This window comes from Ctenopharyngodon idella, chromosome 12 (genome assembly GCF_019924925.1).
Source record: "Ctenopharyngodon idella isolate HZGC_01 chromosome 12, HZGC01, whole genome shotgun sequence".
Taxonomy (NCBI): Eukaryota; Metazoa; Chordata; class Actinopteri; order Cypriniformes; family Xenocyprididae; genus Ctenopharyngodon; species Ctenopharyngodon idella.
The window spans coordinates 17,212,357-17,225,470 of NC_067231.1; the positions used below are offsets into that span (position 1 = coordinate 17,212,357).

Sequence of the window (13,114 nt, forward strand, 5' to 3'; positions counted from 1 at the left end):
CTGTCCTCAAACATTTGAATGGTAGTGGACATTAAAAAGAATGACCATGATATTCTTCAAAATTCCTCTTTAAGTTAAACTGAAGAAATAGTCATACAGGTTTGGAATGACATTTCATTTTTAATTTTTTCACTTACTAAGGTCATACAGATTTACTCTTGTCTTATATCGCCACGTGCTGAACGTAGTTGATGCTGTATACAATACATGTTCTTGTGAAGGGAAGCTTCTGTTTCAGAACACATGGTTTCTCATATGGCCTGTATCTCAAGTGTGATCGACACAGCTTTCGTTCCTCTCGTCATGAGCGGATAAAAAAAGAGTCCTGTGCGTGAAGAAATTCTCCACGCTGATTTGCACAGATATCTTTTCCCACTCTCTAACATCTCCTGTATGGCCTTACATGTGTATGTAAATTGCAGTTCATTTGTACATCACAAACATGTTTCATAGACCCATTCTGGTCAGTTAAAATTTAATATACACTCTCAGAAGAAATGGTACAAAAGCTGTCACTGGGACAGTACCCTTTAAAAAGGTTCTAATATGGACCATTTAGGTACTAATATGCACCTTTTTTATAAGAAAGACCTATAATTGCCCTGCGATGGGCTTGCCAAGAAAGACATGTTCCTGGATGAACTTATTTTGTTGATCCTGGAACAACATTCCTGTCCGAAAATTTTGTCTTAAAGGGATAGTACACCCAAAAATGAAAATTCTGTCATCATTTACACACTCTCAGGTTGTTTCAAACCTATATAATTTTTTTTTTGTTATGTTGAACACAAAGGAAGATATTTTAAAGAATGTGGGAAACTGAACAGTTCTGGGGCACCATTGGCTTCCATAGTATTTTTTTTTTTTTACTACTATAGAAGTCAATGGTGCCCCAAAGCGGCCTGGTTACAAACTTTTTTCAAAATATCTTCCTTTGTGTTCAACAGAACAAAGACATTTTTACAGGTTTAGAACAACTTGAGGGTGAGTAAATGATGACAGAATTTTAATTTTTGGGTGAACTATCCCTTTAACCCTATCCCCACCTCTAAACCTAACCCTACTCATAAGTTAACCCTACAATCAGAGGGAAATGATAGGTGAATAACACTGATGTAGAAGCTGTAAGCCTAAACTTGACATAAACTGTAAACTTGTCCCTCAAATCTGATTGGTTGATTGGAATGTTGTAGTATTTGGTGAAATAACGTTCACCAACACAACATATGGTTAGAGGTTTGGAAAATGGATGGATGGAGATACTTTACTTTTTAAAAAATTCTCATGCAGGGTAGATCTTGGTTTCAAAAAAAGCTTTTGAACATTTTCACCATTATGGCCCACAAAACAGATACAGTTCATTAAGGACACATGAAAGTCATGAAAACTAAGTTTACTACTACTAAAATTACTAAAACTGAAATAAAAATATATTAAAGCTTAATAGATATAGTAAAAAAAACTAATAAAAATTAAAATAAAAATGACAAAAAATAAAGGCTAATTCAAAATATTAATAAATACTATAAATAAATAAAAATAACACCAATCCTTGTTTTATTGTTCATTCTAGAGTTTTTTTTTTTTTTTTTTTTAAATATGAGAATTAAGAATTAATTAAACAACTATGTTAAATGCACAAAGAAAAAGGTTTTATGTAGCTGTTAAATAATTAATTTGGCAAAATCTTAAAGTGTGTATATCAACCCACTAATGCATGCAGGATTTTTTTCACAATCGGTTAGAAACTCTTTCTCTGTTCATGCACATGGGTCGTGAACAGCCCACAAAGCCTGAGGGGCAAGCATTTTGTTCACCTGGTCTCCAGAGTAACGGCTTATTTGATCTTCTTGCATGGATGCTGTGATTCATGTCATGCTCTGATATCTTGATCTTGTCATACACTGATGACGTCAGGGCTGTTAAAATCAGAACAGCATAACCCTTGCACAATGTCAAAGCAGGTCTACATTAAGCAGAGCACACAGCAGGCCTTGCCACTTGTGATGGGAATCCTGGCTCTTTTTAGTGAGCCATGCAGATCCTTCTTTTTAGCTCATCTATGAGAGCCGATTCTTTTGGCTCCCAAATGCATTCACACTTACTGGCTTTAACAAATCAGAAAAATTTAGAATTGTACTAAACCACATGATTTCCAGAATACCATAATTTTACATTATTAAATAATGCAAAAATATCAAACATTATTACTAAACATATGATTTAAATTGAACTATCCAAAACACACCATTGCAAAATCACACTCAGAACAAAGTGTGCCATATAACAAATAAAACATAAATAGCCTGTCCAAAACAGCTGCATTAGTATTAACAGTGAACACTGTTGTAGCAACTCATAATGTAATAACAAAGCATAATGTAAAAACTGCACATGATGTAATAAGTATTATTAATGTAATAAAATGTTCATAATGTAATCATTTTCTCAGAACATAATAAATCTTGAGCTCATAATGTAATAACAAGACTAATCGACTTCAATACTCTGCCATGACGATTTAAGCTTGATGTCGACTAGTCGCTGATTTTGACACCAACAACATGGCCACCTTGCAGAAGACCTTCATACTGTTCTGACTTAAAGGTTTAGTTCACTTTAAAATGAAAATTACCCCAAGCTTTACTCACCCTCAAGCCATCCTAGGTGTATATGACTTTCTTCTTTCTGATGAACACAATCTGAGATATTAATAAATATACTGATGCATCAAAGCTTTATAATGGCAGTGAACGGGACCAACGAGTATGAAGCTCAAGAAAGTACATTCATCCACATCCATCCATCACGTGGATCCAGGGGGGTTAATAAAGGCCTTTTGAAGCGAAGCAATGTGTTTGTGTAAGAAAAATATCCATATTTAACAAGTTATGAAGTAAAATATCTAGCTTCTGCCAGACCGCCTTCCATATTCAACTTTAAAAAAAAGCGGAACTGACGTTGCGTCAGTTAAGCTCTTTTCACAGTTGAATATGGAAGGCGTAGGATGTAGCATAGGTGTTTTGAACTGCGAGAGGCATTACTTTCTTCGTAAGTTGAATAGATATTTTACTTTATAACTTGTTAAATATGGATATTTTTCACAAACACATTGCTGTGGAAATATAGATATCAGACAGTCCATTAAGAGATGAGACATGCTGACAGATAAAATAAATACATGATTGTGATAGCCTACATATGATTTGTCTGATTTCTTCAAGCCGTCGTATTTACCATGGTACCTTGGTAATAGCGCGCATAGTCATAACCACTCCCTCAAGCCCAGGCTGGCCCGCTTTGGACCAAGGTATTCGGCGGGCCGAAAAACCCTGGCCATTGGCCCCAAGGAAGCCCCAACAAGGCACGATCAAGCCCCGGAAGTGACAGTGGAAACGCGACTGGCCCTGGCACGCACTAGCACGCCCGCTTTAGGCCCAATAGTGGAAACACGGCTATTGTTTCCCGTTCACCACAATTATAAAGCTTGGATGCGTATTTATCAATATAACTCTGATTGTGTTCATCAGAAAGAAGAAAGTCAAATACACCTAGGATGGCTTGAGGGTGAGTAAAGCTTGGGGTAATTTTCATTATAAGTGAACTAATCCTTTAACATACTATATATTTTCTAACTGATCAGACTTAATGGTTTTCGTATAAATTACAATCAAAACTCCAAGAAATCCCATAGATTTACATTGGTTGTAATAGGCCTACTAATGCTAGAGTGGGCCATATGATAAGAAATCTTTGAAGTCCACTTTTACATAAGCTAAAATGACAAATAAATGCATACACCGAGAGCGCTCCACATGTTATGTTTGTTTATACCAGCTGTATAGGCTATTGATCTGGTGAATGCACGTTTTAAACAGTTTATTGTACAGTTAAGTTAATCGCCGTTCTAAACTAATGCGCACACATACAGACAGTAGCTCGCACATCACGTGCAGATCGCGTACACAGAAACATTCAGGAGCGCAGAAACTTACTAATAAAATATTTTAAAACTGAAAAGTTCTAGCATATATCCCTTTCGGTTTTTGAAGAATTACTAAAACCCACAGCTTCACTAGTAGAGAGACTCTATTCACACACGCAATCTCTCTCTCGCTAATGCATTCAAATAGTCTAAACGTAATCTTATGCGCTATCTGTATCTGATTAAGAATGAGCAGAAATCTTTAAGAAATATAATTAAGACCCATAGACAATAAAAGAACTGATAAAAAATAAGCTGTTATGTAGGCTAGGAGCAATGGGCAGCACTGTGTCGAGTCCGGGCTCGAGATTCAGGTTTCTCAAGCCATCATCAAAGTTTGTTCACAAACTTTAGCCTCTTGCAAATTGTGGCATGTTGCAAGGCATGTTGACGTCATCAGTGATTAGTCGACGTTGACTCGTCTTTAATCACATAACAATAGACTTCCAAAAAATCTGAGGTCGTTCGACATCTACATTGTAATAGCTTTATTAAACAAAAACATTTGTATTCCCTTAAAGTACATTTTTAAAAATCTAAATCCAGTCTTAAACTAATGTTGATATTATTACTGTACATTAGACACTTGAATTAGGCTTTAGTTAAGAGAATATTAAATGTTTTAATTTGTCAACAAAAAGGTATATTATTAAATGAAAAACAATGTACAATACCAACATTGTGTATAAGGTATATGTTGTAAATAAATAACTCACAGTAATGTAATACTTATTACATTATGTGCAGTTATTACAAAATGCCTTGTTTTTACATGAGTTGCTACAATTGTCCTGTATGTGCATGTCACACCTGACCTGAAACGGTTTATCTCTTGAATTCCATTGTGATGTTTCCAAGGAACAAATAATTATTTTGGTCAGTCAGCCACCTTTCCAGTTCACCTCTAAAAGGTCAGTCTAACCAGAGCTCTACATCATCACAAGAAAAAACAAAACAAAAAGGGGTCATGTGACGCAATATATTGATGCAATGAAGCTGCTTAGTTATTTTTGTACAATGCATAAAGGAATAATCTCCTTTTGGTTATGATCTTGGATTGTGTGTTCTTTTGTACTTTCTGAGCAAGTTCATTTGAGTATAATGGAACTTTGTAAGTAAAATTTGCATAATTCCAAAACATTCATGTTAATTTATATAGCATAATTCATTCACTGTTCATGCATTCAATAATTTATTCATTCATTCTTTCATTTTTTTATGAAATAAAAGTCTAGCTGCATACAGTCATGATATAACCCACTGTAAACTATCCCAAGATTTTTTTAAAGCACCTTATCAGCCCACGCCTGACGTTCACATGACTGAATTTCAAGCAAAAATCACAAGAAAACTGACCTTTTTTGGGGAAACGAGCTTTGTCACAGAGATCAGTCTTGGATATGCTGGTGTGAGGAATAACCCTATTTTTAATATTTTTTTAGTCATATGATTTCAACAAATAAGAAAAAATACAACCTTAAAAACTTTTTTCAATGGACGATCTCTTTGATCAGGTTTTGCCTACATTATGGGAACCAAATGATAGAAATATAGGAATATGAGGAAATTAGGACTTAATAAACATACAAATTAATGATTAAATGTTTTAATATTCAAAAAAGTTTTGTGTGATGGTTAGATTTAGGGGTAGAGGACATCAAATATCATAAGCTCAGTATTATACACAATAGATGTCAATTGGAAGTCCCTATGTGTAGGTCTATTAGTGTGCACCTTTTAAATTAATAGGTCTTTGCCACTGAAAATTATAGCCATTTCACAACAACAAAGACAAACAAACACTATTAGGTCGAATTATTATTATTACTATTATTATTTTGATTATCAGGCTATTGTTTTAAACTTTCTAAGAATTTGACATGTCTAATAGGCTACAGCTTATGGGGTCTAGCTTATATGAACACGTGAGGTCATATGCTCAGACGTTTGACGCTCATTTGGGTCTTTACATTAAGACGAGTAAATCATGAATCAGTTTCCGCCGTTTGCATGACTGTAACGTATTATTAAATTACACCCCATAAAAAGGGTGTGACGTGTAAAACATAACGGAGCGCGTGCTCACACTAAATACCGACGTGCTCAATTGGACACAGCGATAGTGAAGGGCTCCTATAAATGCCACACTGAGTGGGAGAAACTTAGACTGCAACTGAATCTCAGCTCAGAGCATCACGACGATCACTCGCCTATAGCCGAGAACCGGTTGCAAATTTGAAAGAATAGACATCTGATTTCATTTACTACTATATTTTTCTTTTGAATTAAATATTAATAGTAATAATTTATTCTCTTTTAAATAGTAGCCTAATTTAAAGTACATTCAATGGAATACCAAAAGGCGGCAGAATTGAACGGTTTATGCAATGGCAAAATTGTCACAGAGTATCTCTGCCGTAATGGCTTTAGCGAGTTGACAGTCGACACGAAAAAAGTCGCTGTCCAGCACAAAAACGAAACATCCCGGAAAGAGGCGGAGGATGAGTCGCGGTTACCTGCTCTCGAGGCGGCATACACAACCATCCTGCGAGGTCTGGGAGAGAACACTGACCGGCAGGGTCTCCTCAAAACCCCTCTCCGTGCAGCTAAGGCAATGCAGTTCCTGACCAAAGGCTACCACGAGACCATCTACGGTAACTAGGCTATTATTTGGCATATTGTTATTATTATTCAGAGAATAATGGTATTATACAGTTTCACTCGATTTCTACGATTTCGTTTTGCATACAGGGATTTCAAACGGCGTTTTAGCAATTACAAAGTAAGATTACAAGTTAGCCAGCAGACACCGGTTTCGAAATCACTTCCACCGGAGGAGGTTACTATAGCAACAGCAGCTATGCTGCTTGAACACTTCCAGCTAGGATAGGCTACGCTCATTATTTGTTTCTTTATTATACGATTACACTTCAGAAATACACCTCAAAATAAAAAAATATACCACGTGTTTAAAATGTCTTTGAAGTAACCATGAAGTCAAAATGGCTTAAGGACTGTATTTTTTTCTGTGAAACAAAAGTTAAATGTGTCTAGAATTGTTATCCTAGTTTCCAGTAACGCTGGGATAAATTATAAACCAAGTATGAAAAATGTCCAGAGTTTTCATGTTATTTGATTTTTAACAAAAATTTAATTTGCCCCACAGGTGGGGTAAAAATGCCCCCACCCCACTCTGACAAAGCAATTTGCTTTCTACATTTACACCAAAATCAAAGTACAATCAGTTTTAGCTTAAAATTAAAAAGACAAGACAAAACAATTGATAAATATTAATTTATTAATGAACCATGCTGAAAATAAACTTATTTGAAAAATATTGTTAGCTTATGTTTACTGGCTAGCTAACTAGATAGCTGGTGCTACTGCTAACTTGAGGTACTTTTTAAATATAAAGTCCAAATATTTTTATTCAACCACCTAGTTAAATTACATTTGATGGAAAAACAAAGGATGTGATGTTCAGAACATGGTAACTACAGTAATTAGGATGGGGGCGTTAAAGTGGCTGGGGGCATTTTACCACACAGACTAGCTTTGAAAAAAAAAAAAATGCCAATAGCAATAGCAAACAACAATGATCCAACAATCCAACCAATTCCTAATGGACAAAATCAAGTCCTGCCCCAAATTTTCTTGTTTGAGAAACTGTTTCACTTAGATATACATCACAAAAGTAAGAAAAGACTATCGCAACTTCCCTTTCATTCCCTTTCATAGCTAACTGTGCTAGGGCCCCACATAATGCCAGTTATTAGCTCATCTCCAATTGGGTTTTTATTAGTTATATTTATGTATTTGAATGTAGCCCAAAATGATGATAACATTGATTAAATAAAATTGTTTATCATTCTGATCCAAATACAGTATGCAATGTTTAGGCAGTCTTTTTACCCATTAGTGTGTCTGACAATTCCACTACTTTGATGAAGGGTTGTATAATTTACTTATACGTCATTCTGGAATTACTCAATTAGTCAACATCAGATGCTGAAAGCAAGAGCTTCAATAGTCTGATTGGTGTTAAGGGCTACTTAAACTAATCACTTTAGTATTTGCCTCTCTCCTGAACTGACCTGATTTATGAGAGGGTTTTAATGTGGAAATTGTGTCTGGTATGTGTTAAGCAATTAACTTTTGTATATATTTTTTCATATTCTACAGATGTACTAAATGATGCCATATTTGATGAGGACCACGAGGAGCTAGTTATTGTGAAAGATATTGACGTGTTTTCACTTTGTGAACATCATCTAGTACCATTTTTTGGCAAGGTATGTCTCAATATCTGCTGATAACGTCAATGATTGTAATGCTTTTAGCCACTCAGTTCATCATGTTAATGTTATGCTTGATGTTGCAGTGCTAGACAAGGCTGTTTCATGGGTTGTGAGGGGATCATTGATGCATACATTTGTCTAGGCCTGGGAGAGTGCTTATAGTGCTGGCAGGTCAATGGGTACTTTTCAATGAGCAATAAACTGAGTAAATTTTTTTATGTTAATTAATCTGTAGGTTCACATAGGATATCTGCCAAGTAAAAAGGTTGTTGGCCTCAGTAAGCTTGCAAGGTGAGTATATATATATAACACACACACACACACACACACACAATTTAGTGTGCCAGTCTCAGACAGTCTATAAAGGGCCTTGTTCTCACATCAGAGTGGGACTGAAAAAGTGAACATATTAGTTACAAGTGGCTGAGTTCTTCTGTTATCACAGCCCATTCACTTGAAGCTTAGATCCAAAGCCTGGCACAGTATCCTGCCCCATCTGAAAAACGCCAGACTAGCTGACCTCTGGCGCTGAGGAAATCCCCCTCAACTCCCACCTCCACTGTTCGGTGGTTGGGTTGTGGGAACCATTAACATTGCTGCCCTCACAAAATATCATGTGCAGCTTAGTGCTTCCTTTGCCTGAGTAAAATATGCCCAGACTTCATTTGCCACTATTCATCAGCTGCATTTATATCTATTACTAATCTTAATCACTAAATTGTCTAGAATATTTACCAATTACACTATAGTTATATATAAAAAAAACATGCAAGAATATTCTGCTAATATTGTCATTCCTTGCTCTTAAGGAAATAGCTACCTATTAAAATGGCTGTTTGATAAGTGCAACATTTTTGGTTGTTGGTGTGTTTTAACTTGCGCACTATTAATTTTGTCCCTCTTTAGGATCGTTGAAATCTACAGTCGCAGACTTCAAGGTAATTATCAGAAGATATCTAGATACTTACCAAAAGGGAGATTGACCTACACTACCATTCAAAAGTTTGGGTTTTGTAAGATTTCTATTTAGAAATTAATACTTTTATTCAGCAAGGATGCATAAAATTGATCAAAAGTGACATTTGTAATGTTACAAATAAATCTAGTGCTGTTTTATATATAAAAATAAATAAAATATATCAAAAAAATATAAAAAATATATCAAAAATCTTACTGACTTCTGAATGATAGTATAGGCATCGTTACTTAGAAAATGTTGCACATAGTCCTGTATTTTCAGTGCTAGCATCTCTCAGTCTCATACCTTACTATTGAATCCATGCTGCCCCTCATCTGTGTTTCTTCCTCAGTGTTTTACTGTTAATTTTGCTTATTGCAGTTCAAGAACGCCTAACAAAGCAAATAGCAATGGCAATCTCTGAGGCCTTGCAGCCTGTCGGTGTGGCAGTCGTCATTGAGGCAGCGTAAGTAGACCTATTTGAAAGACAAAACACTGTCTTATAAAACATTTGATCAGATTATGTACAATTATCTGTATGTAAACACACACCTAATACTGTAATATATCCTAGTCTCTCTCAAATATTAACACAATCAATGCAATTAGATTCATGTAACTTCAAAGCTCAGAATACAGTACTTTGATTCAGCTTCTGCTAAGTGACTGTCATGGTTGATGATTTATTCATACAATACAATGAGCATGAAAATGTGTATTTCAAATGTTATTTGTGACCTGAATGGAGGTTTGTTGTTGTAGTCACATGTGCATGGTCATGCGTGGAGTGCAGAAGATGAACAGCCGTACTGTGACCAGCGCCATGCTGGGTGTATTCAGAGAGGACCCGAAGGCCCGAGAGGAGTTCCTCGCCCTGACAAAAAGTGCATAGTGATCACACTTACCTGTGCCAACTCCATCAGTGTGTTTACAGTCAAACAGGTCAATGATTTTTCTCTACGTTTGAAACCCTCCATGGTGCTAAGAGAATCTCACTGAGCCCGAGCTGTAGATCTGTCCACCAGCTGCTGAAGCACAGCTGTATTGCCAACAGCTGAAACTCACTGTTTGCATATACTGAAATATAAAATGTGAATATTGAAGGATCAGTGTTACTACATGAACTACTACTTTTGAGAAAAAGACCTGCCACTGAATCATTCACACAGTTGCCTTAAAACTGATAGAATTAGTATTATATGTGTCATTTCTATTATCTCACTTGTTATTAACAATTACTAAATTAACATATTGCCTCAGATACTTGTTTAACATTATTAATTTTTGCAAAATGAAGATATTAGAACTAATTTGTATATAAATTTTAAAAACATTTTTTGTCATATACTCTGATTAGATAATATTCAAAGGATTATAAGCCAACATGATGAATAATTTATACTTATATAAGTCAATGAAAGGTTCTTTGTGATATATCTGGGGAATCATTTGTATGTGGTTAGAAATAATCAACATTGCCACTGAGATATTGCTTTTTTTTTTTTTTACATAATATATAGGTCTGAATTGTATAAAACAAAACAAAACATTTGTCAACTATGCCAACTAAAACATTAAAGCACCATTTATGGAATGCATTGGTCTGTTTTCTTATGCAAAAGACTGATTTCTGCAAGATGTCACAATTTTATTTTGCATTTTATTTTGTATTTACAGAGGCAAAAACAGTCTCACGTTGGTACAGGAGTCAATTCTTAATTTATTTGATCTTAAGGGAATGATATTATACAGTATCTAAGTATTGCTATGTTGTGCCTTCTTGCACTTAAAAATATGGCAAAACAATCAAACAGACTGTAAGAAAATCCGCAACGGTCTGGGTGGGTTCAAGAGACATCTAAAAGAAATCCAAAACTATATAATTTCAAATGATAACTGAAAAAGGAAACGACAAACAGATTTCCAGAAAACATCTGCAACAGTGTTCACAAAAAGAACCAATGGCGGGACAGTAAGAAGTGGAAACAGGCTATAAACATCACTGTACACTGAGCTTGTAGCGGTCTTATATTGGCAGGTCACTGTCTACTTGTTTCATATTTACATTAGAATCTGCTGTAGTGACACTGCCTTGGAAACGATAGAAAAAAATATAACTTCAAACAAGAGAGATAATATCTATATTTTTCTTAATTGGGGAAGAGGTGACATTTAAAAGTCAAAGTCTAAAGTTGAATAAGGTCCAATGACTAATAAGCCTAAAAAGAGAAATAAATTATCATGAAGAGAACTGATTTTTTTCATTATGCTTGGTAGTATTAAAAATGATAAATTATTTACTAAAAAAATGAATAAGAACATTTACAAAACATGTTCTCCAGCAAATATACTTAAAGAAGGCATCTACATTGTTCAAACAGTGCAAGCCAATATATTGCTCTAAGGTTAAGTGAGAGAAAAATACCATGGACATATTTTCAAATAAATACAGTCATAATCCAGTACACTTCTTTGGCAGCACTTTTACACAAAACACTGCAAATTAAACTCTTTTGTGAAGTTAAATGATCATTCTCAACACATGGAAGAGTCAACATAATCATTCACAAACATTGCCTTCTCAGCTAAACACGAAAACCTCCAGAAAAAGATAATAAATCAAACTGAGGTCTGTTTGTAGTTCTTGGTGTCAAGAACCTTCTTCCCACACATGGCACAAATTCCTGCAAAGTAGAAAGAGAGGGTGGTGAGAACATATAGATGTGTGGCGGAAACAAAACCGCATCTCAGCGCTAGCCGTCTCACCTTTCTTGTAGGCACATCCCTGGCAGTAGTGTGAACCAGACTGATGGACAGAGCTTTTGCATATTCTGCAAGTGGCAAATCCAGATTTCCCATAAGGATCAAACCTGTCAAAATGACATACATATTTTCACGATGTTCATCATAACTCACATTTAAGGTTGGCATGAAATGGAAGTTGTGATAGTGTTTTCTTCCTTATTGTAACATATCTGAGTGGAACAGCTTCTTGAACAAGACTAAAAATTATGAGGGAACTTAAAAAAATTATGATGTGCACGGATAAATTATTTAGAATAAATCAATTTTGATTTAATGGGGACTAAAGATTATGAGGGAACTTAAAATTATGATGTGTACGGATAAATTATTTAGAATAAATACTGCAATATCCCGTAAAAAATAAGAATTGTCGATTTTGATTTCATGGTGACTTTGCATGCATTACAATAAATACTGACCCAATAATACAATAAATATTATGATTTTTAAGCAATTCCAAGCAACACACCTGGCTTTCTTTGATGTCAGCATTTTATTTTCATTAAGCTTTCGACCACCACTCTCTGTAATATAATAGTTTTCAGGTTAGTATTCGGTGTTGACGAAGCATAAATACAAATGCAAATGGGAAGATCACAAAAAGCATGATCCAAGCTTTAATCCAACTTGCCTGTTGTGTTTCTAGCCCCATCTTTCCACGTATCAGGGGTGATGACTCGCCCCAGTTTCTTCTCACCTGCGGGGAACATCAAAACATGCTTGACTTGACGTCAGTTTATACATATTAATTGTTATCATCGTCGAAATACAGACGACGTTCATTACAGCAGACTGTTTTGTTTCCGAGTTCTCTTGCTAGTGTGATCTTGCTAGCGACCCAAAGCTACTGACTATACATACGAATTACAATATTAATGACTTAGACATTTGTGTACAATATGATTTACAATATGATTTATAATGGTACTACTTACACTTCTCGCAAACCATCTTCAAATGTGTCACAAAGTCGTAGCTATCACGTCTAGATACTTCGCAGTTGTAAAAAACGAAGCTAGACACACTGCTTAGCCTTCAGTGACGTATTATGAACTATTGTCAAAATAA

General features: G+C 35.2%; 2 protein-coding genes across 2 annotated transcripts; one reads left to right on the forward strand and one right to left on the reverse strand.

Moving 5' to 3' along the window:
* The first annotated feature begins 4,693 nt into the window (after window positions 1-4,693).
* On the forward strand, window positions 4,694-10,992 carry gch2 (GTP cyclohydrolase 2). The gene is made up of 6 exons (XM_051915312.1): window positions 4,694-6,639; window positions 8,168-8,277; window positions 8,519-8,574; window positions 9,190-9,221; window positions 9,623-9,707; window positions 10,004-10,992. Exons 1-6 carry the CDS (start codon window positions 6,333-6,335, stop codon window positions 10,131-10,133), a joined length of 720 nt encoding a protein of 239 aa, XP_051771272.1. The 5' UTR covers window positions 4,694-6,332; the 3' UTR covers window positions 10,134-10,992.
* cript (cysteine-rich PDZ-binding protein) lies at window positions 10,882-13,076 on the reverse strand. The gene is made up of 5 exons (XM_051915313.1): window positions 12,982-13,076; window positions 12,678-12,743; window positions 12,516-12,570; window positions 12,008-12,111; window positions 10,882-11,925 (listed from the first exon to the last, which is right to left on the reverse strand). Exons 1-5 carry the CDS (start codon window positions 12,995-12,997, stop codon window positions 11,861-11,863), a joined length of 306 nt encoding a protein of 101 aa, XP_051771273.1. The 5' UTR covers window positions 12,998-13,076; the 3' UTR covers window positions 10,882-11,860.
* Between the last annotated feature and the right edge of the window lie 38 nt (window positions 13,077-13,114).

Bases quoted from the DNA above. Each gene is read 5' to 3' on its own strand.
- gch2 (XM_051915312.1), top strand. From the start codon at position 6,333: ATGGAATACCAAAAGGCGGCAGAATTGAACGGTTTATGCAATGGCAAA. The intron at 9,222-9,622 runs GTAATTATCAGA...TGCTTATTGCAG, and splicing joins CTACAGTCGCAGACTTCAAG to TTCAAGAACGCCTAACAAAG. The intron at 9,708-10,003 runs GTAAGTAGACCT...TTGTTGTTGTAG, and splicing joins GCAGTCGTCATTGAGGCAGC to TCACATGTGCATGGTCATGC.
- cript (XM_051915313.1), bottom strand. The intron at 12,112-12,515 runs GTGTGTTGCTTG...TCATTTTGACAG, and splicing joins CTGACATCAAAGAAAGCCAG to GTTTGATCCTTATGGGAAAT. The intron at 11,926-12,007 runs GTGAGACGGCTA...TCTACTTTGCAG, and splicing joins GGGATGTGCCTACAAGAAAG to GAATTTGTGCCATGTGTGGG.